At 37.2% G+C, this 20,693-nt stretch overlaps 1 protein-coding gene across 1 annotated transcript; it reads left to right on the top strand.

The window, feature by feature from the left end:
* The first annotated feature begins 1,445 nt into the window (after window positions 1-1,445).
* On the top strand, window positions 1,446-18,134 carry grin3a (glutamate receptor, ionotropic, N-methyl-D-aspartate 3A). Its single transcript, XM_027141002.2, has 10 exons — window positions 1,446-1,700; window positions 1,894-2,823; window positions 8,327-8,928; window positions 9,692-10,742; window positions 10,842-10,987; window positions 12,596-12,711; window positions 13,828-13,979; window positions 14,113-14,271; window positions 14,446-14,516; window positions 17,496-18,134. Exons 2-10 carry the CDS (start codon window positions 2,119-2,121, stop codon window positions 17,857-17,859), a joined length of 3,366 nt encoding a protein of 1,121 aa, XP_026996803.2. The 5' UTR covers window positions 1,446-1,700; window positions 1,894-2,118; the 3' UTR covers window positions 17,860-18,134.
* Window positions 18,135-20,693: the final 2,559 nt, after the last annotated feature.

Here is a 20,693-nt window from a genome sequence, read left to right as displayed (position 1 = left end):
ACCCCTAAGTGTGGTAGATTGGTTTCGAAACCATGTACATAGCTTCTGACAGCTACTATATAGATCGAAAAATACTTGATATTGATGTCTCTTTTGCTACTAAACATATCTCTACCAGAAACATTTGAAAGTCATCCAAAAGATGAAATTTGTATTGAATATTTTGTTCCATTTATTCAGGGAAATTATTTATAATCTATCTGTTGCCCAGACAAGGATGAGTTCCAATTAAGCCATGGTTCCTCTCAAGGTTTCTTCCTCATATCATCTCACTTCTTTGTTCTTTTAGACTGTCACCTCTGGCTCGCTCATTAGGCATAAATATAACATTTCTAAATTCTATCCTGAATTTATATATTTTATATTTCTGTAATGCTTCTTTTTAACAATGTCCAATGTTAAATGTGATATACAGTACATATACAAATCAAACTGAATTGGATTCACTCCAATTACCTACATCTATATACACTGTTTGTCCATATCCACATCTGTTTAGGTAAAAACAATGTAACTTACCAAACTGCAAAAAAATTATTAGATGTTTACAATAAACTACAGTTTCAGTGTTGTTGTTGATGATGATGATGATGATGATGATGAGAGCCTCATGATCATCTCATCATCTCTTTTTTCAACTTATGTCTGTTCAGTCAAATAATAATCACCAATTAGTTCGGAGTGTAGATTTCTTGTTATTGTGTCATTACTCTATTTAAAACTTAACTGTATAGTGTGTAAGCACTCTTCTCTGTTTTGATGATGATGATGATGATGATAATAATGTTGATGATGATGATGATGATGATGATGATGATGATGATGATGATGATGATGATGATGATGATGATGAAGATTCATCACAGACATTTTGACAGCCGGTACCTGATTACAAATTGAACTAAAATATCCAGTTACTTAATCACATTTATAAAGTAGTCTAAATAAAACGGTAGGCTAATATTTCAGACCAGAATAATTTGGCCAGTTGTGTTATGTTGATTGTTCTTAATATTAATGTTTTAATCTTCTAACATCTGTACAGTGTGTGTAAGTGCTCAGCTCTGGTTTGGAGCAATGGTGCAGGAGTGTCACAGACATACTGACAGTCAGTATCTGTCAAGTGTTTAGGCTTAGGTCAGGTGCAGAAATCACAGTGAGCAGGTTTTAAACGTTTACCTTCTATATTTAGTCATTTTTGTTGTTGTTGTTGTTGTTGTTGTTGTTGTTGTTGTTGTTGTTCTTAAAATGGCCCTACTGTAGACACCCTATGCAACGTTAAAAAGTAATATAATAATAACATTTGCACGTGTTTTAGTTTCTATAAAGGATATTAGCATGGAAAACAAAAATCTGTCTTTTTGATTAATGTGCAAACCTTTCCTTAGTAAACAAGGACGTGCTTGATTTTTTTTTTCCATCCATATTTGCGACATGGTGGTAATTTGGCCATTAAGTTTAATTCGACAATTTGGATGGAGTCATGGTTAGTGTCTGACGCGCCAGTGTGTGATGATGTGCTGCTGCATTGGTGATGCCCAGCGCAGCTTCACGCGCACCTCACTACGGAAACCGGAGCGTAATTGATGAGCTCGCGCGCCGCCTGAGCGCCAGTGATTCGTGCCAAACGCTGCGCCGCTGGAGTCCCGCGGTGGGCGTCAACTCCCTCCTGTCTTTAAGGATATTTTGGACGACTTTAGGTGACTAATTAATCTGCTTTTAAATGCGCGTAAAAATAGATTTGTCCTTTTTTTTTCTAGTTAACACTCAAATATAATGTAAACAATAATAATAAATCCATACTCAGGATGGGAACTGCATGCATTTTTAAGTGCATATGTTTCGACAAAATGTGAGCAATCCTATTTATAAAAATAAATACTTTATTCTCAGATTATTCTGGAAATGAAAAACGGCTGTTTGGAAACGCGTCTCGTGCGCGCACCGCTCGCGGTCACTCGGGATCCAGCCGCTCGCGCGGAGCGAAACTTCACCGCGTGCTGGACGTTACCGGAAGAGCGAGCCAACCGGCGTTGGACGCGGAGCAGAAGACGGGAGCGCGGAGGCGGACGCCGTCTTTTTCCCAAGCGCGTCGAGAGCAGCAGGCTGCGTTAAGGGATGCCGGCTTCGGGGATTTGGGATACGCTGGGCAGGTTGGTGCTGCTTCCGTTGCTCGTGCCGGGTGCATTAGTGTTCGTTTTGACGCCCGGTATCGTCCTCGCGCACCCGCAGCCATGTCAGATCCTGAAACAGATTGGGCACACGGTGCGAGTCGGAGCCGTGCATCTTCAGCCCCGCGTCGTGACACACAGCTCCCTCAGGAGGAAAGGAATCGAGTGGGATTGGGACGCTGACAGAGAAACTGCTTGGGAAGAACTGGAGTCGGTCATGAGAAAACGTGTACAGGGTGCGAGAGCTGGTAGGACTAAAGGCTCTCCAACCAAAAGCGCAAAAAGTAAAAACGTGCACAAACAAGTAGAGAGCGCGTTTCTACCCAGGGACTCTCTATTCCTGGCCGCAGAGACTCTAAATCGATTCCCGAACCTGTTACCTTACAACCTGTCACTGGAGATTGTCATGGCTGTGGAAATAGGACTCGGTGAGCTGCCGGCTTTCTCTTTCTACTCTTCACCTCCACCTGTGAGCTCCGACCCGATGTCGTTCTTACAGAGCGTCTGTCACACCGTCGTGGTTCAAGGCGTTTCAGCCATCATGGCGTTTCCTGAGAACAGAGACGAGTTCGTCAAGTTGGAGTTCGTGTCCTCTTCACTACACATTCCGGTCATCAGCGTCGTTCAAAACGAGTTCAGGCGTCAGAGTCGGGTACGAGTCTCTTCTCTGTGTACATCTAATGTCGTCTTATCTCTTTTGGGTACCTCAGGGCAGAATATACATGTCCTTCAAGCTGAGTATGATATGATCACGAATTTACTGGGGACACTTATTAAGAAGACCCTAGTCCTGGAATATCCAAGTCCTCCATATTCATCTTGGTAGAAAAAAATTAAATGAGCAGAGAGTACTCAAGGTACTCCAGGGCTTTGAACCTGAAAGACAGTGACAGGATAGCACCATAATATGTTTACACCATGGGTCATGAAATGTGTTGCAGAATATTCACACAGTAATATATCCAGGTTTATAGACACAGAGTGGTCAAAAGAGAGGGTATATGTCAAAGTTGTTTACTTGTTGGTGCACAGGAAGTGACCGTAGTTGCTTATCATTCTTAATATTGATTAAATTTGGTCAAAAATGTACAACACTAAAATGGTTTTCTGAAGCTGGCTTAGATTTTTGGCTTGATTTTGTTGTCATAGAAAAACATTGATCTGTGGTCTTAGAAAATCTAATGTCAGGAATTTACTAGCAACTAATTTAGCCACCATGGCATGTTATGTTACAGCAGCGTAACACTAAAACTGCAAATACAGAACTACAAAAACACACTGAATATTAAATATGGACACATTTAAAACATTCAAGCAGCAAACAATGACCCTAAATATTAAAAAAAAAAAAAAAGTTGCTGGTACTGTCATAAGTCGCTGCTGTAATGCGTTACTGTAATGTAATGTAAAAGCCACCAATAGGAGAAAGGCATAAGATGACAAAAAACTCACAGTCCATTTACAAATACAGTAGTGACGATTGTGAAACGTAAACAAAACATGCTAAGTGGCTGGAAAAAAAATCCTTTTATATCTAACTCACTTTGAAAAAAGTCTTTGTGATTGATTGTCAATTTTCTGTTCTGACTGAATGAAAGCAGAATGTAGTCAGTTTCTTTAATAGTTAAAATTTGAATGAAAAAATTAATGTACAGTTTGTTATAGAATACAGACAAGAATTCATTGGGGTCATTTCATACAGTGTGACAAATAAATTTCAACCTTTAAAGATTACTACATTTTGAAAAGACCAAAATAAGTTAGATACAATTCATTAAATTCTATATGAGTTGCCTCAGTTGCATAAATCAGCTGCCAGGCAGTGCCACAATTACGACCGGGCCTCTGGTTAACTGCCTTTAACAGTATTACAGTTAAAGACTGTCTTTTAACAATTTATCTGTTATTTATTTCTGTTTTGGGATCATTCCATTTCACACAATCAAAAATAATTAAAAGAGGACAGGAAAGAAATAATATTATTAATGCATATTTCATTTTGTAGACCTTTTTGACAGCAATGATGCAAGGGTCAAGACTGTTATCTATAAGCAAATAATACATTGTAATGTTCTGGTATATGTGCAGATAAATAGTATACATATATTACAAATATAGGACTTGATTCATTATGATTCATTATGATTCAGACTTGATTCATTATGAATGTAGATAATTGAATCTATAAGTGTATATTTTTTTATATAAGTCAAATGTTACACAAATGATAGGTGTTAATTTAAAAGATGTTCATTATATATTGTCTACCAGAATAATTCCTCTGGTTTATTGTTGTTCTGTAAAAGCACCAGTTGAGATCCTTCCTAAAGATCTAAATATTAAAATAGAGAAGAATGATCTAAATGGATGACTCATGAATGACTCTCAAACGTTTCTTATAAATACATGCAGACTGTGATTGTGTAAGCCTTCGAAGACCTTCCCAGTGTTGGTGAAAATTGTCTTAGCACCATCTTCTGGTCAGACTTTTCTGTGTTTACAGTACATGCGTTCAGTTAAATACATACAGCATCCCTGAGAGCATCCATCAACATCAAACGCCAATTAATCTCTGTCAGGGTTGAGTGAATCTTGTTATTGACCTTTGGCTTGCTTGGTAGAAACAGTGATGGTCCTTTTTATAACACAGACAGAAGGCTGATAAAGACAAGCTCTGGGTGTCTATGATAAAGGCTGAGTCAAGATGTGTCTTGCTTAGATTTTCCTACTCCAGATGTTTTCATTCTTAAGTTAAATCCTATGATGAACAAATATGTGGCAAATGGAAATGACGAAAAATCAAGGTTTTCTACTGAGGTTTGTTATACTAAAAGATGTGCTGATATAATGATGAGCATAAATAATATATAGTAAATATAAAAAAGGTTATTGTTCTGGGTCATTCTGGGGGGAAACTGCTGAAGGCTAAAAATGATCCTCTAGAGAAGTCATATTTTACATGTTTCACAAACTAAATCATTAAATCTTGCAAGTTGCTTAACATGTAATTTGTCAAACAATGTAGAACATACCACCTTTAGAGGCAGACCACCCAGTTTTTAGATGAGCACTTTAATATTTCTATCCTATATTTTGTTGCAATCATCATGAATTACATCATCAAAACAGATCCAAAAACCCATTCCAGAAGCCTGTTCCTCAAACCATGTCACTACCTCCACTGTGCTTGTCTGATGAGCTTGTATGTTTTGTCTGATAACCAGATCACTTCCATCTCTTTGGTAGAGGCTGCGTTTGGTTCTGGAAAGTTTTGTGGCTCATTTATTTCTTTGTGAATTCCAACCTGTTCTTCACAGATTGTTGCTTATGCATATTTATCTTTTGACCTCTTGAACCACGTCTTTTCAGCATAGCATACAAACACATGGATTGGCCTGATATTAAGAGGGAGCTATATATATTTGTATAAAAGGTATTTCTACAAAATGTACATTTTTAGAAGAACTTCTAAAATTACGGAATGTGTGCTAAGAGACAAAACAGGTAACCACAAGACATTTTGGCAAAGCAATAGGAGACAGACAGATTCACCAGATAATAGAGTAATATACACATAGTATATCATAAAAACCTACATACTGTATTGCCACTGCAGTAATAAAAATTGCTCTAATGGTACCAAAGTTGTAGTTCAAAGTGTTAAAGATTTCTTTTATTAACATGATAATACAACTCACTATAATCTGCATTTCATTTATATCATTTGGCAGACCCCTTATGTGGAGCGACATTATCTCATTTTTATACAGCTGAGCAATTGAGGGTTAAGGGCATTGCTCAGGGGCCCAACAGTGGCAGCTTGTTGGACCTGGGATTGAACTCACAACCTTCTGATTGGTAGCCCAACACCTTAACCACTAGGCTACCACATGCCCCACATTATTTCTTTGTCAGACACCTTTAGTGACTTTTAAGTGATTTCAAAGGGAAGTATAATACAATTAATATTTAGAACTACACAATTCAGCAATGAAACCTGAGTGATTATTCATTCATTCATTTTCTACCGCTTATTCAAACTACCTCGAGTCACAGGGAGCCTGTGCCTATCTCAGGCGCCAACCCATCACAGGGCAACCTCAGATATTAATTTAATTAAATAAATTCTTGAATGTGATTGGTTAGAAAATGAAAATCATTATATTTAACATTAGGAATAATGGGAACTAACCTCTTTATCCTTAAATATAACTACTGTAATCTATTACTGGTTTGGTAACAGCCCCAAAGTGACAATAACGCTACCACATCATGGATTATTATCTAACAACAGAACGTCCTGTTTTATTCCTTACTTATTCAAAGTGAGCATGAGAGAGTACAGTCCTTTAGCTTTTGTCATGCTATGCTGTTTTGATGAATTTTTACATATCAAACATAGACATCTCTCTAAAATCATGATCAAAGCTGGAGTAAGGCGTACAGTTTCCTTGTCTGCCCTTGGTGTATACTGAGTGTTAAATATTCACAGCAAAATGTTTACGCAATAAATCATTTAAAAGAAGGGGATACCCACAGGTAAAATCTAGCTCTGAGTCATGTAGCTATTCAAAAGTACTGAGTAAACTGTTGTTGGTAATTACAGCTCCCCAGAAAACTCAGTGATCAGTGGGAACACTTCATAATATTCTTGTAAAGAAAAAATTGTTTAGAAATGTGAAGAAGAAAAGAACTTTTCATGGATTAAAAGCCATTTTATTTCCAGCTAATTTTGATTAGTGTGATTTCTGCTGTCACAAAACTGGTCTGCTAAGCATTTCATCCAGATATCTCTATGAGGTGTATTCTACAGTTTTAGATCTATTGAGCCTCCAGTAGTACTGTAGGTTAATAAAGACAGACATTTGTGGATATCATGGAAGTTTCAAATATTCCAGTTATACCTTATGTACTTTATTTGCCATATGATGTAAGTTGGAAATAGTTTGGGATTTTTTATAAATAGGATTTTTTTTAAATAGTTTTTAAACAATGTTGCAGGTCAAACAACTGCTAATTTACATTTACATTTAATTGCCACAAATACAGGATGTGGATAAACAAAAAAGGGGAAAGTACAGATTGTGCATCTATAATAAACATAATCATTATGTTGTATTCATTATACATTCAAAAATTCAGGAGAGGGAACAGGAGGTTATGAAGTGGATAATGGCTGTACCAGGCAATAATTTGAAAAAGAAAGAAAGAAAGAAAGAAAGAAAGAAAGAAAGAAAGAAAGAAAGAAAGAAAGAAAGAAAGAAAGAAAGAAAGAAAGAACGAACGAACGAAAAGGTGTCTAAAATATAGTGCTGGTTTATTTTTTTTATTTTTTTGGCCCAATTCATGTACTTTAGTGCAGCTTTTGAGATGTACAGTAGTTGAGCTGGAAATTTTGGAAGCCTGGCAATCGTGTTTGGAAATGACTAAAGGTTCCATAGAGGTATTTCTTGTTTTGGAAGATTAGTTGAATATTTGCACATTCTGCCATAACCTATTCATTCAGCAGCCAGTATTCCCCCAAAGACACTTCAAGTTCAGAGCCAGTAGTGGCAGTGGAACGTCAATTCACAACCTTCTAATCACAACCTTGAAGCCTTAACCACTGAGTTCAGATCTGCCCTCGGGTCTTTAGTCCTTACAAGCATTCGTACTGCACCATTCAATTATCAACACAAACAAACATGGATTGGTCTGTTGAAATTTGTCATTGTTTTCTGCGTTGGAATATAGCAATTTCCATTGCAGTTTAAGGTATTTGTTGATACTTTCTTTGAATACTGAAAGAACCAACCTATAAACAATAAATATAATTATGCCTTTTTATAATTATGCATTATAATGAAAACATAAAATAATAAATAATAATAATAAAGTGGTTTTATGAGTGTTTTCAGGCAACTATAATGACAATTCAGCAAGTGGTTTATGATCATCACTGAACTATTTTGTATAGCAAATGCCAGTGGTAATATGATTTAAAAAGTGTGTCCAGTGGAAAAACTAATTTTAAAAAAATTCCATGAAGGAATGGGCAATAAATCATGAAAACAGTTCAGAGCATACTTAATTCCAGTGAAAGACATGAGCTGAATGACTGTCTTTTTTAAGCACCATTTTCTGTAACTGTTTTCCCTTTCATTCCCTCTTGACAGAACTCGCTCCATTTCCAGATGGCCATGCAGAATCCTCAGACTCCTCAGGCGGATTTAATCTACTCTCTTCTTTCCATTAATAATTGGTATGATGTGAGCCTACTGATGTGCCAGGAGCTGAATATTTCCCAGTTTGTCTTCATGCTTCGCAACAACTCCAGATTTCACTTGGGCTCCATAGTCAACATTTCTACCAACAGCAGCAACAAAAGTGACTTTCAGACGTCTCTGCAGGGTCACATGAACTCCATTAAGGACATAATGTCCACCATTGTGACTTTCGGATGTGATATACGGGACATTAAAAGGATCTTTATAACCATAACAAAGCTTGGTTTAGTGCTACCAAACCTGCACTGGATTATAGGGGACTCACAGAACGTGGAATTGTTAATGACCGAGGGGCTGCCGATGGGCCTTATGGCACATGGGCGAATGAGGCAGCCTGCTCTGGACCACTACGTCCAGGACTCTTTGGAGTTTATTGCTAGGTCTGTTGGATCAGCTGCCTCTGTGTCTCCAGAGCTGGCCCTTCTCCCTGGCATTACAAACTGCATGATGGCTGAGGATAAAAATCTCACCTCAGGAAAATATCTGTCCAGGTAGCATTTTATGCATTCATTCATTCTGTTCCATGCTTTATTATATACAACATTTTATGTCTATGCCTGTTTTTTTGTTTTTTTTTTGATCATGCTTAAATGTGTCATTAGCTAAGTTTTTTTAAATACCTTTTTTAACTACTCTAAGCAAGATGGACTATTTTATGCTAGACTTGCTTCAGAAATAGAGTTTTCTGCACATATGTCCTAGTGTTTTTTCTTAATTACTGAGTTTCCTGTCATCACATATATTGGGAACCCCCTCCCTATAATGATGTTATTAGACAAGACTTTTTTGTTCTAATAGAAAAGGGCAGCTACATCTATAATGCCATAGAAGTGTGTGGTGTAAGAGATGTGATGTTGATTGACATTCTGATTGACATTTTACTGTTGATTGTTTGCCTATCCACAAATGACTATCATCTACATTTTAAGGGAAAAAAACATGACAGATTTTAAATTTCTCTCTTTCTGGAATAAGCCAAAAGGATAAAATGACCAGTTTGTAGATGAAAGCGTTCATATAATAGTGATTAGTCAGAAAACTGTCAGAGGCTTTAGGGTATGACACTCTAAAAGGTAGCTGACATGCTCACAGAGCTAGTAAAGCAAAAATCAATGTTGTGAACCAAGTATTGCAGATTAGACTTTAATGTTGTGCTGACAAATAAAGAAAATTATAAAACTGAACTACTGTACAAAACAGCAGAAAGTTTTCTTATAAATAAAGCACTGAAACCAGTGTACTCTTGTTCTCTAGGTTCATGGCCAACACATCATTTGATGGGCTAAGTGGCTATATTCATGTTCAGGATGGATCTACCATTCTTTCCGAAAGCCATCACTTTATTTGGAATCTGCAGCACGATCCATTAGGGAATCCTGCATGGACACGACTTGGTAGCTGGAAGCAGGGTAAAGTGGTACTGGACTATGGAGTTTGGCCTAGCAAGAAACGTTCACACCCAGGTGGCGATTGGAGGCATTCGTCCAGGTTGCACTTGCGGGTTGTGACACTTGTAGAGCACCCCTTTGTATTCACACGAGACGTGGATGATGATGGTCATTGCCCAGCAGGGCAGCTGTGCCTTGACCCACTCACCAACGACACAGCACGTCTTGATGCCCTCTTCCATGACCTGCAGTCTGGCAACAGCACAGTGCCCACTGAGCACAAGAAGTGCTGCTATGGCTATTGTATAGACCTGCTGGAAAAGCTGGCTGAGGATGTGGGTTTTGACTTTGACCTCTATATTGTAGGAGACGGAAAGTATGGTGCCTACAAGAACGGACGCTGGACAGGTCTGGTGGGTGACCTGTTGAGTGGAGCGGCGCAATTAGCTGTTACTTCATTTAGCATCAATTCAGCTCGCAGTCAGGTTATCGACTTCACCAGCCCCTTCTTCTCTACCAGCCTGGGCATCCTGGTGAGGACCAGAGACACGGCGGCACCCATCGGAGCCTTCATGTGGCCCTTACACTGGAGCATGTGGCTTGGCATCTTTGTATCGCTTCATGTTACTGCTGTATTCCTTACTCTGTATGAGTGGAAGAGTCCATTTGGGATGACACCTAAAGGCCGAAACAGGGACAAAGTTTTCTCCTTCTCTTCGGCACTCAATGTTTGCTATGCCATCTTATTTGGCAGGACAGCTGCTATCAAGCCACCCAAGTGCTGGACAGGCCGCTTTCTCATGAACCTCTGGGCCATATTCTGTCTGTTTTGTCTCTCAACATACACAGCCAATCTGGCTGCTGTGATGGTTGGGGAAAAGACATATGAGCAGCTTTCAGGTATACATGACCCCAAGGTAAGACCATTTTAAGAGTTTCCAGAGTGTTCTAAATATTTCAGCGATAAACTCATGTAATTGCTACTAATACTAATAAGAATTATTATTTTCTTCAAGCTCCATCATCCATCCCAGGGTTTCCGATTCGGGACTGTACGGGAGAGCAGTGCTGAGGATTATGTGAAAAAAAGCTTTCCAGAAATGCATGAATACATGAGGCGATATAATGTTCCTACAACCCCTGATGGAATAGACCACCTTAAGTAAGTCATATTGATTACAGATAAATAGTACAAATCAAATGAAAAACTAAATGTAGAGTTGTCCTGGTTTGAGGACAACTGCAGTGGATAGAAAATGTCTACACAGCAATGTTAAAATGTTTTTTGTGATGGAGACAAAATGAAACCAACATCAATCACGTTTTTCTACCCGCAATGTGAAATAACGACATATAAAAAATAAGTGAAAGGGGGCTGTAGGCTGCCAAGAGACCTACAGGATCATTAATGGAGCTGCAGGAATATCTGATTACGCTCTGCATATGACAACAATCTCTCATATTCCTCACATTTCTTGGCTGTGGGAAAGGGTGTTCTGGACACAAGCCCTTTCTATCAAAAAATGTTCAAGCTCAGCTAAATCACATTAAACCATGTGGCAAAATATGTTATGGATTGATTAGACAGATTCCAAAAGATGTTTGGTGCAAGAACACATCAGACAATGCAGCAATGCAGCATGGTGGTGTCAGCATCATGCATTTGAACTACTGCTCTATATCCAGAACTGGGGCCCTTATCCAGGTGGAGAGAATAATGAGTAGCTACAAATAACAGTCACTTTTAGTGCAAAAGTAGTGCAATGGTTTTAAATGACCTATCCAGAGCCCAGACCAGAATTCAACAAAAAATCTATAAGGTGACCTGAAGCAGATCTTACACAGTAGATACAGTACTTTTACAATTTGATTAATCTAGAAAGAGTAATAAAGAGTACACTGATAGAATGAGAGGTGTAATAAAAACAAAAGGTGCTTCAGGAAAGTATTAATTTACAGGTCTGCACACGTTTGCAAGTAGTTTATTGTTAATGGCAAATTTTTTATTTATACTTTTTTTTTCCCTAAAAAGCTTTTGTTTTTTGCTTAATTTTTATACATTGTAATTTTACATTTCCTGATGTGATTTATCTTGGGTTTTTTATTTTACATAACAAAAAACCTACGATTCTTTAATGGGTTGTGTAGACTATTTATGTCCACTGTATGTATCTACTATCTAGCACAATAAAAGTTGAGTTATAGTGATATTTGGGACTGTTGGTGGTTAAAAGCAGGTGTTCGGATTATAGAGTGTGTTCTTGCAAGCGATTCTGTTAAACGTATGGACTAACATCTAGCATTCACAAGCAAATTCAGTTTTCCTGACTGCATCAACCTGCATAGTCCTGTTCTCTTTTGATCTCTATCCTCCATATCCTCTTTTAGGCTGTTCTCGAATCAAGTGTTTCCAAAAATCTGCGACTATGGATTTTGAAAATCCTTCAAAAAGGGACAGACATAATGTGCTTTGGGACAAAGTCAAATAAAATGTAGTGCATGCGATTTTTCTAAAGACCAGCTGCAAACCCTGTTACTAAGATAGCATGCCATTGAAAGAAACCTAACTGCCTACAAACACCTTTTCTACATCTTCAGTAATATTGAAGATTCCGAAATTATTTATTTTGTGTAACCTGCAAAAAACAATGCATGTCCCTTTCTTAAACTTTACGTTGTACAAGTCTAAATACCAAGGTATGATTGAACATACTCTAAAAGCGAACTAATCATTCATAATTAATCGGTAATATATATTCTATCTTTTCAGGGATGATCCTCAAAAACTGGATGCTTTCATTATGGACAAAGCCCTTTTAGACTATGAAGTGTCCATCGATGCTGATTGTAAAACTCTCACAGTGGGAAAACCTTTTGCAATTGAAGGCAAGTTCCTCTGTGATTCTTTCTTCATATATATTCTTACTAAGATATTGAATGAATGTCATTATGTGTCAAGCCACCATATGGCGACGAATTGATTTCTGTAGTGGAAATGTCAAGAGAGAGGACAAAAAAGAGAAATTGAGTTTTATCCATAAATGTTCTATAAAAATTGGTGCATACTTGGGGTTGATAAGAAAATATTGAAAATGTTTCTTCTTTTACACATGAATGTGTTTCACCTTTGGACTTTATTAAAGGTTATGCATTAGTGAAAAACACAGAAAAGAAATCTTTATCCGAATGTTTTCAGTATCGATGCAAAAGTTCACAATATTCTGATGTAGTTTTTAATTATTACATTTTTTGTTCTCTATTAGGCTTTATTTATTTACCTAAAATGAGTAATACAGTATATCAAATCTGTCAAATGTATCACGTTATTATAATCAAATGTTATTGAAAATGTGTTTTGTTCATAGACTATTTCAGGGTTTTGTTTTGTCTTTGCCAAGTTTTCAGGACTTTTTATTTCACATCTATTAACCATGAATTCCAGATGAAGAAAAGAAAATGGCAAAATATAACAATACAGAAGGGAATTACAGAGAATGTTTCATGACAGTTCTCTTTAAAGAACAAAAATGCACCACATCTTTTGTATTTTATATATATATATATATATATATATATATATATATATATATATATATATATATATATATATATATAATATATATATAAATTCATCTTTTTGAACAAGATGGCAGCTTTGTTTAACAAAGATTACACATAGGACTCTTACATATTGCATATATATATATATATATATATATATATATATATATATATATATATATATATATATATATATATATATTTATTGCAATCTGAAAAAAGATTGTTACTATTGTATATAATATTTCTGAAAACCACATTTGTAAACAAAACCTGGAACATGTGTTAGTGTTTGTAGGATTTAGTCACAGCATCATCTAACAGGCTTTCCCTCACCACCATGCATGTAGTGCTGCTATGTTAGAACATCTACATACTGTAGTTGCATCTGTTTCTCATACTCATACTTTTTATATTAATTGTCAATTATTAAATTCACAGGTTATGGCATTGGTCTCAAACAAAATTCACCTCTGACTTCAAATATCTCAGAGCTGGTTAGCCAGTACAAGTCAGATGGATTTATGGACATGCTGCATGATAAGTGGTACAAAGTTGTGCCTTGTGGGAAAAGAAGTTTTGCAGTGACAGAGGTAATGAAATATTGATGATATAACAAAACCCAGTAGCGGTATTTGTCCCTTGTTTCACAGGATGCTGAATTTATGTGATTTTTCTTTTTATGGCTCGGATTTAATCTAATGTGCACTTTGTTCTGATATCTAGACTTTACAGATGGGGATTAAACATTTCTCAGGGTTATTTGTAATGCTGTGCATAGGAGTCGCTTTGTCTCTCCTCACCACTATTGCTGAACACGTTGTCCATCGTTGGGTGATCCCCAAGATGCTGAACAAGCCACAGTACTGGCTTCATACAAGTCAAGTGAGTCTGTTTGTTGTCTTTCTGACCGATGACTTCAAGTATGATCTAATTTCATTTCAATGATATATTAGAGCATTAATAAAAACCTGAGTCAATTAGTGCTAATTATATTACCATATTCCCAGCTGCTCTTAGTGTTGTCTTTAATAACGCTTAATATGATTGCTCTGTCAGAGATTGCATCGAGCACTTAACCCGACCTTCAGCGAAGACAAATTATCAACTGTTGCAAAACCGGAAAAAAGGTAAGGAGCCATTATTACACAGCATGTCCAAAGATCTGCCCAATAACTGATAATGAAGCCAATATACTAAAGAGTGATGAAATGAAATCTCACTTTCTAGAGTTACACAGGTACCATAACTGAACAATCTTTTTTTAAATTTTGCCATTTACAGTAATTTCAAAGGTTCTAAAGCAGCCAGGAGCCTAGTGTTAAGTTTAGTGGTGGTGTTCACCACAACAGTTCAGTTTTCAAATGCTTTGCTGTCTTAAAGCCCATATCAATTGTTATAATTCTTAAAGAAATTTAACACAAAAGGCCTATTTCTCTCAAATATTAACAAATCTGTCTAAATTATCTCTGTGTTAGTGAGCACTTCTCCTTTGCAGAGATAATCCATCCACCTCACAGGTGTGGCCTGTACAGTGAAAATTAGGATTCATCTGTGAAGAGAACACCTCTCCAAAGTGAGAGATGCCATCGAATGGGAGCATTTGCGACGAACTGAGGTCAGGTCCAATGAGGATGATGAGCATGCAGATGAGCTTCCCTGAGACGGTTTCTGACAGTTTGTGCAGAAATTCTTTGGTTATGCAAACCAATTGTTGCAGCAGCTGCCCGTGTGGCTGGTCTCAGACGACCTTGGAGGTGAATATGCTGGATGTGGAGGTCCTGGGCTGGTGTGGTTACAAGTGGTCTGCGGTTGTGAGACCTGTTGAATGTACTGCCAAATTCTCTGAAAGCCTTTGGAGACAGCTTATGAATGAGAAACGAAAATTCACAGGCAACAGCTCTGGTGGACATTCCTGCAGTCAGCATGCCAATTGCACTTTTGCTCAAAACTTACAACATCTGTGGCATTGTGCTGTGATAAAAACTGCACATTTTAGAGTGGCCTTTTATTTTGGCCAGCCTAAGGCACACCTGTGCAATAATCATGCTGTCTAATCAGGATCTTGATATGCAACACCTGAGATGTGGATGGATTATCTTGGCAAAGGAGAAGTGCTCACTAACACAGATTTAGACACATCTGTGAATAATATTTGTGAGAATTAGGCCTTTTGTTTACATAGAAAAAGTCTTAGATCTTTAAGTTCAGCTCATGAAAAATGGGGGCAAATACAAAACTGTTGCATTTATAATTTTGTTCGGTATTAAAACAATCCTATGTGATTCCACAGTTTACTAGCGCTACCACTGTTCCCGATTTGTTTTTTACGATGCCTGTTATACGCAGCCGTCAATCAGTATGCAAGCGAACACACAAACACAGATACTATTAGTTTAACTGAAATTGTAGTGAGATATTTATTTTACTGCATATTTTGTTGTTGTATTTATAACCTCCATATAAACACTGGTATTGTTTTTTTTAGTCAAAGAACAGGATGAAAGTGATCTTTTTACTGTGAGGCTTTTGTATATTCAGTGTGAAAGTTTTAATTTGTATATGTTGAATTCATGCCAGAATTGATTTTATCTCTCTAAAGTTCCTGCCTATCTGCTCAAAAGAAGTAATGGACATCCTCATTTAAAAAGCAACTATTAGCTGTGGAAGCTTGAAGCTTGGTATATCTCTATAGAAAAAAAACTCTATGTGATGCTGTCTTTTTATATTACTGTATAGCAGAAAGAAAAAGAAGTACCTTCCATATTTGTGGTTTCTGTATTTGGCAAACTCAACAGTGTATTAACACTCTTTTTATTAAAACATTAAACGGCTTTGTAACATATGGATCCAATATGGATTAATGGCTTCCAGGACAGAAAACAGTTACACCCTTAAATAGCAATAAAGTTGCTAACCTTGGATGTTTTAGAAGAGAATTTAACATTCCCACATACAGTAACACAGTTTTGTAACCAGTAAACGCAGTTTTAGGTTTAAAAAAATGTAATTTATTTTATGCTTCATCATGTTTTTGCTTTATCTGTCCACCTTCTGTCTGTCCACCTTTAATACCAATAAAGGTTTGTTTAGAAATATTATATAACCAGTCAATGAACTGATACGATTTTGGAATTTTTCCAAGCATGATCGAGGTCACTTTAAGTTGTGTATTCTTAAAGTTTACATCAGTCCACATAACTGTGCCAGAAAATCAATTCACTTTCAGACGTCTAACAGTCGATGTAAAATGGAGGGAGATGTTGACATTTAGATGAAGCACCTAATTCCTTTGATACGCACAAATATGCACATTTTAAGTGGAAAGTTTATGTGGCAGAAACTTTAATCTTAAATTGGGGTTCAGCCAAAATTCTATAACTTTCTTGGATGCCTGAATTTTAAAGAAAAAAAGTCACAAGTGTTTTCTTTACTTTTTTTATATTGTTTTTATTTTTTTTAATCATTGTGGGAATCACAGTAGTAAAATTGTCTTGAAATGTCTAATATTTTGCTAGCTAGGTGCAGTATATTTCCCTCACACAGTTAATGATACAATTCAAATTGGTAAAGTTGTGGGATAAAAGTGCCAGAGCACAAGCCCAATCAGTTCAGTTTGTTATAAAATGCTGCTTTGTTTATTTGTCCATGAAGCGCCTGTACTTTTGCAGGCAACCAGATTTTAAAAATGCTAAAACTTTCCCTCCAAATGTATTAGAACATCAGGGCCAAAACATTCGAATATGAGTTGATAAATCAGAATTTATTTTTTGTTTCCTGAAGTGCTTTTGTTTCCTAAACTGCTTAGAACATGTATCCTTTTGTTTAAACCAACAAAATGACAAAAAATATTCGAACATGTATGTGACTAACAGATTTTCTGTTTCCAAGATGTCCCTGTTAGATTGATTGTTTAGACAATTACTATCTCCAAATACTGTATCAGCCCAAAATCTCTCAGAAATACTTTTGGAAAGGACTGTATATAATAGAAACTGTCAAGGTTTTTACCAGGCCATGATACATATTTTTAATCTAATAAATATTTAATATTAAAGGCGTGTATTAAAGGACTAAATTCTGCTTTCACCTCTTTGCTCTGCATAAAGGTGCAACATCGGTAACAACCAGCAAAATCTCTGGGACGTCTGCGAAAACTCAGTCTGCCCTCGTCATTGTCTCTCCGACCAAGAGGAGCAACAGAACAACTTGGAATGTTTACAGTGTAAAGAGCTCCCTTCACCTCCACCTTCTGTTCCTCCTCCTCCTCCTGCTCCTCAGATGAAGAGACAACTTCCTCTGCAGTCGAATGGGAAAACAGACCTGCTGGGCCTGGCACACAGCCCCATAGTGCAGGAGCTGACTGACCTGGAGACCCACATTCAGATCATCAAACAGCAGCTTCAGCTGGCCATGAAGAAGAAAAAGGAGCTGGAACAGTACCAGAGAACCAACATGGCACCCGAGTCCTAGAGCAATAAAAGAGCGAGGCTGTATTTGAGACCTCACATTCTCTGTGAAGTTAACGATGGATTTTTTTTGCTTCCTCAGTCGAAGCTCTTTACATTTCTCGGCACACATTTTTAAAGGAGCATTTTATTTTTTTCTCTCTTTCTAAATGTTCTTCTTGGCATCACTGAACCAGTCGGTCTAAAGGATGTAAAAGGATGGACAAGGCAAAAAGAAATTCAGATACAAACTCTTTCTCTGAGCTCTACTTTAACTGGAACTATGTGTGTGTGTGGGGGGGGGGGGGGAACTGCATCAGGCAGCGTGACAGTGCAAGGGGAAAAGCACTCTGTCCATCAGAGCACTAGTTATTTATTTAAGATGTCAGATTGTGATGTATGATAGCACTTCCCACATATCAATATAAAGCACTAAACTGTTTTATATAAGGAAGCATGAACGCTGTGTGACGAGTTGCAACGGGAACAGTATTGACCATGAACTGCGAAAGGATGCTGAATCTCTTAATTAAAAACAAGCATTGAAATACATTAAGACCTCAGAGGCTCAAGCCTGCCTTTCATTTGCACAACACTTGGTCTGGGTTTATTTATGTAAATTCCATGGTACATTATATCAGATGGTTTAACTAAAGTGAAACACTGAGACCGGATACTGTATATTGGATCATTTTATTTCAGGATTTAGGATTTATATACAAAATTTGTAGTGTTAATGTAACTTACATGCTTTTAAAACTGCAATCTCATTAAGACCCCCAGATGAAACTCTGGTCAAATATCTAAAACCACAGGATTTTAGGGTTTGAGACAGAATGAGAATGACGAGACACAGTATGCTTCTTCAGCAACATATCAACCATCTTTTACAGCAGATAAGAGCTAGTCATCCATGACAATGAAATTTTTTTTTTTTTTTAGTTTTACTTTGATTTTGTCACTGGGGTTTGTGAATTTTTTCATCAGTTCAAAAACTGGCTACAGATGGCATTGGCATGCTAGTAGCTACTTATCTTTTTGCTAGTTAAATTCCTGTTTTCTGTTTATTGGTGTGATTGGGATGGGATTGAGGGGCATTAGATGAGTGACATTAATCTTATAAATATCGCTTGGCTAATGCTCCTTGTAGAAACCTGAAACATTTCCAAATGAATGTTGATCTGCTGCTATTGCTGTCGCTGCTGCAAAGGAACGTGTCAGAATGTTTTTAACCATTATTAATGGTGGCATAGCTATGCAGGAGGTACATGTAGCAGTGCTTCCTCAAATCTTCATATACACAGTTGGTACTGTGTGTAGTGTTCTCGCAGGATTCCCTGGTTTACATCCACCTCCTCAAAGCATGCTTGCATATGGATTGGCTACTGTATGGTAGCTTACAGGGTTTGTCCATACCTCACACCATAGGCTCTGGATGCACTGTGACCTTGGATAAGAGTGTTTAATATGATTTATTGGAGTATTTACATTTATAGCAGACACCCTTATCTAGAGCAGCATATATTAACTGCTTTGTGGTCCTGGGGTTTGAACTCCCAAAATTCCACTACCTCTTGCCCTATTTCTTGGGGTCTGAAAATGCTCAGATTTCAGTGCATCACTTGAATAAATAGACCCACATCTCCAAGCCACATATAACAACCAAACATCTGTAATTACAATACAAAGCAGTTTCCCAACACTCACCCTGGAGTGCACACTGTCCTGCACATTTTAGTGTTATCCTGCTGTAACACACACACTCTCTCTTGCTCAGATAAGGATGTTAATTAGCTGATTAGTTGAATAAGGTGTTAAATGCAGGACAATAAGTACCTCGGGAGCACTGTTGGGAGCCTGTGTTTATGGAATAACACATGGTCCAACACAAATTGGTTATATTAAGGGAATTAAATACACCATGCAAAATCACAACTTTTGATGAAGACACCATTTTTTTGCATCAAATAAGAAGAAACATGGAAAAACACAAGCAAGTCAAGTGTTATGAGCTGATTTGCATATCATTTGCAGTAAAAAGTCAGATTACACCGAAGTGGAGACAAGAAAATCAACTGAATGATTGAAGTATATATCTTATTCAGAATACAGTATAGATGCTGGTAGTATAAACAGAGACCTCATCAATGTGGGTCTTCCTCAAACTGCTGCACAAATTTGGAGCATGCAATTGTATGGAATGTCTTTGTATCTTTGCTGTAGATATAAAAATTACCTTAGAAAACTAACAAGCCCAAAACATGCGTCATCATGACAATGCAGCTGTACACAAATCAATGTCCATACATTTTTGTTTGCCAAAATTTATGTTTAAGGGTCTTGAGTGTTCCATGTCATGACCTTAACCTCAATGAACACCCTTGGGATGAATACTGACTGCACCCCAGGTCTCCTTACTTCATGTGACATCAGTGCCTACTGTACTAATACTTGTGTGGCTGAATGAACACAAATCCCTACAACCACACTTCAAAATCTAGTGAAAAGCCTTATTAGATGTTTGGAGGCTGTTTTAACACAAAGGTACATCTACAGTAAGTGTCATTGATGGCCAGGTGTTTACATACTATACAGTTTAGTTAACATGTATACAATAGACACTGCATTGATTCTCCATGACACAACAATTTACTGTATCTATAATACACGCTTTACATTTTAACCCCTTTATTTAAACAGGCATCAGATTGAACTAATCCAAATGGACATTATACAAATGGTCGAGTTTGAAGGCACAGCAGCAGCCACTGTATGGAGTGTAGTAGTATGGCGTGTATGGAGTGTAGTATGCTGCTACCCATTGCTGTAAATGGCAGATTATGAAAAGGAGGAAAACAA

This window comes from Tachysurus fulvidraco, chromosome 20 (genome assembly GCF_022655615.1).
Source record: "Tachysurus fulvidraco isolate hzauxx_2018 chromosome 20, HZAU_PFXX_2.0, whole genome shotgun sequence".
Classification (NCBI taxonomy): domain Eukaryota; kingdom Metazoa; phylum Chordata; class Actinopteri; order Siluriformes; family Bagridae; genus Tachysurus; species Tachysurus fulvidraco.
Note: the sequence above shows the minus strand (reverse complement) of the source record. Positions and strands in the feature narration are given on the sequence as shown.

Bases quoted from the DNA above. Each gene is read 5' to 3' on its own strand.
- grin3a (XM_027141002.2), top strand. From the start codon at position 2,119: ATGCCGGCTTCGGGGATTTGGGATACGCTGGGCAGGTTGGTGCTGCTT. The intron at 2,824-8,326 runs GTACGAGTCTCT...CCCTCTTGACAG, and splicing joins AGTTCAGGCGTCAGAGTCGG to AACTCGCTCCATTTCCAGAT. The intron at 12,712-13,827 runs GCAAGTTCCTCT...TTAAATTCACAG, and splicing joins AAAACCTTTTGCAATTGAAG to GTTATGGCATTGGTCTCAAA.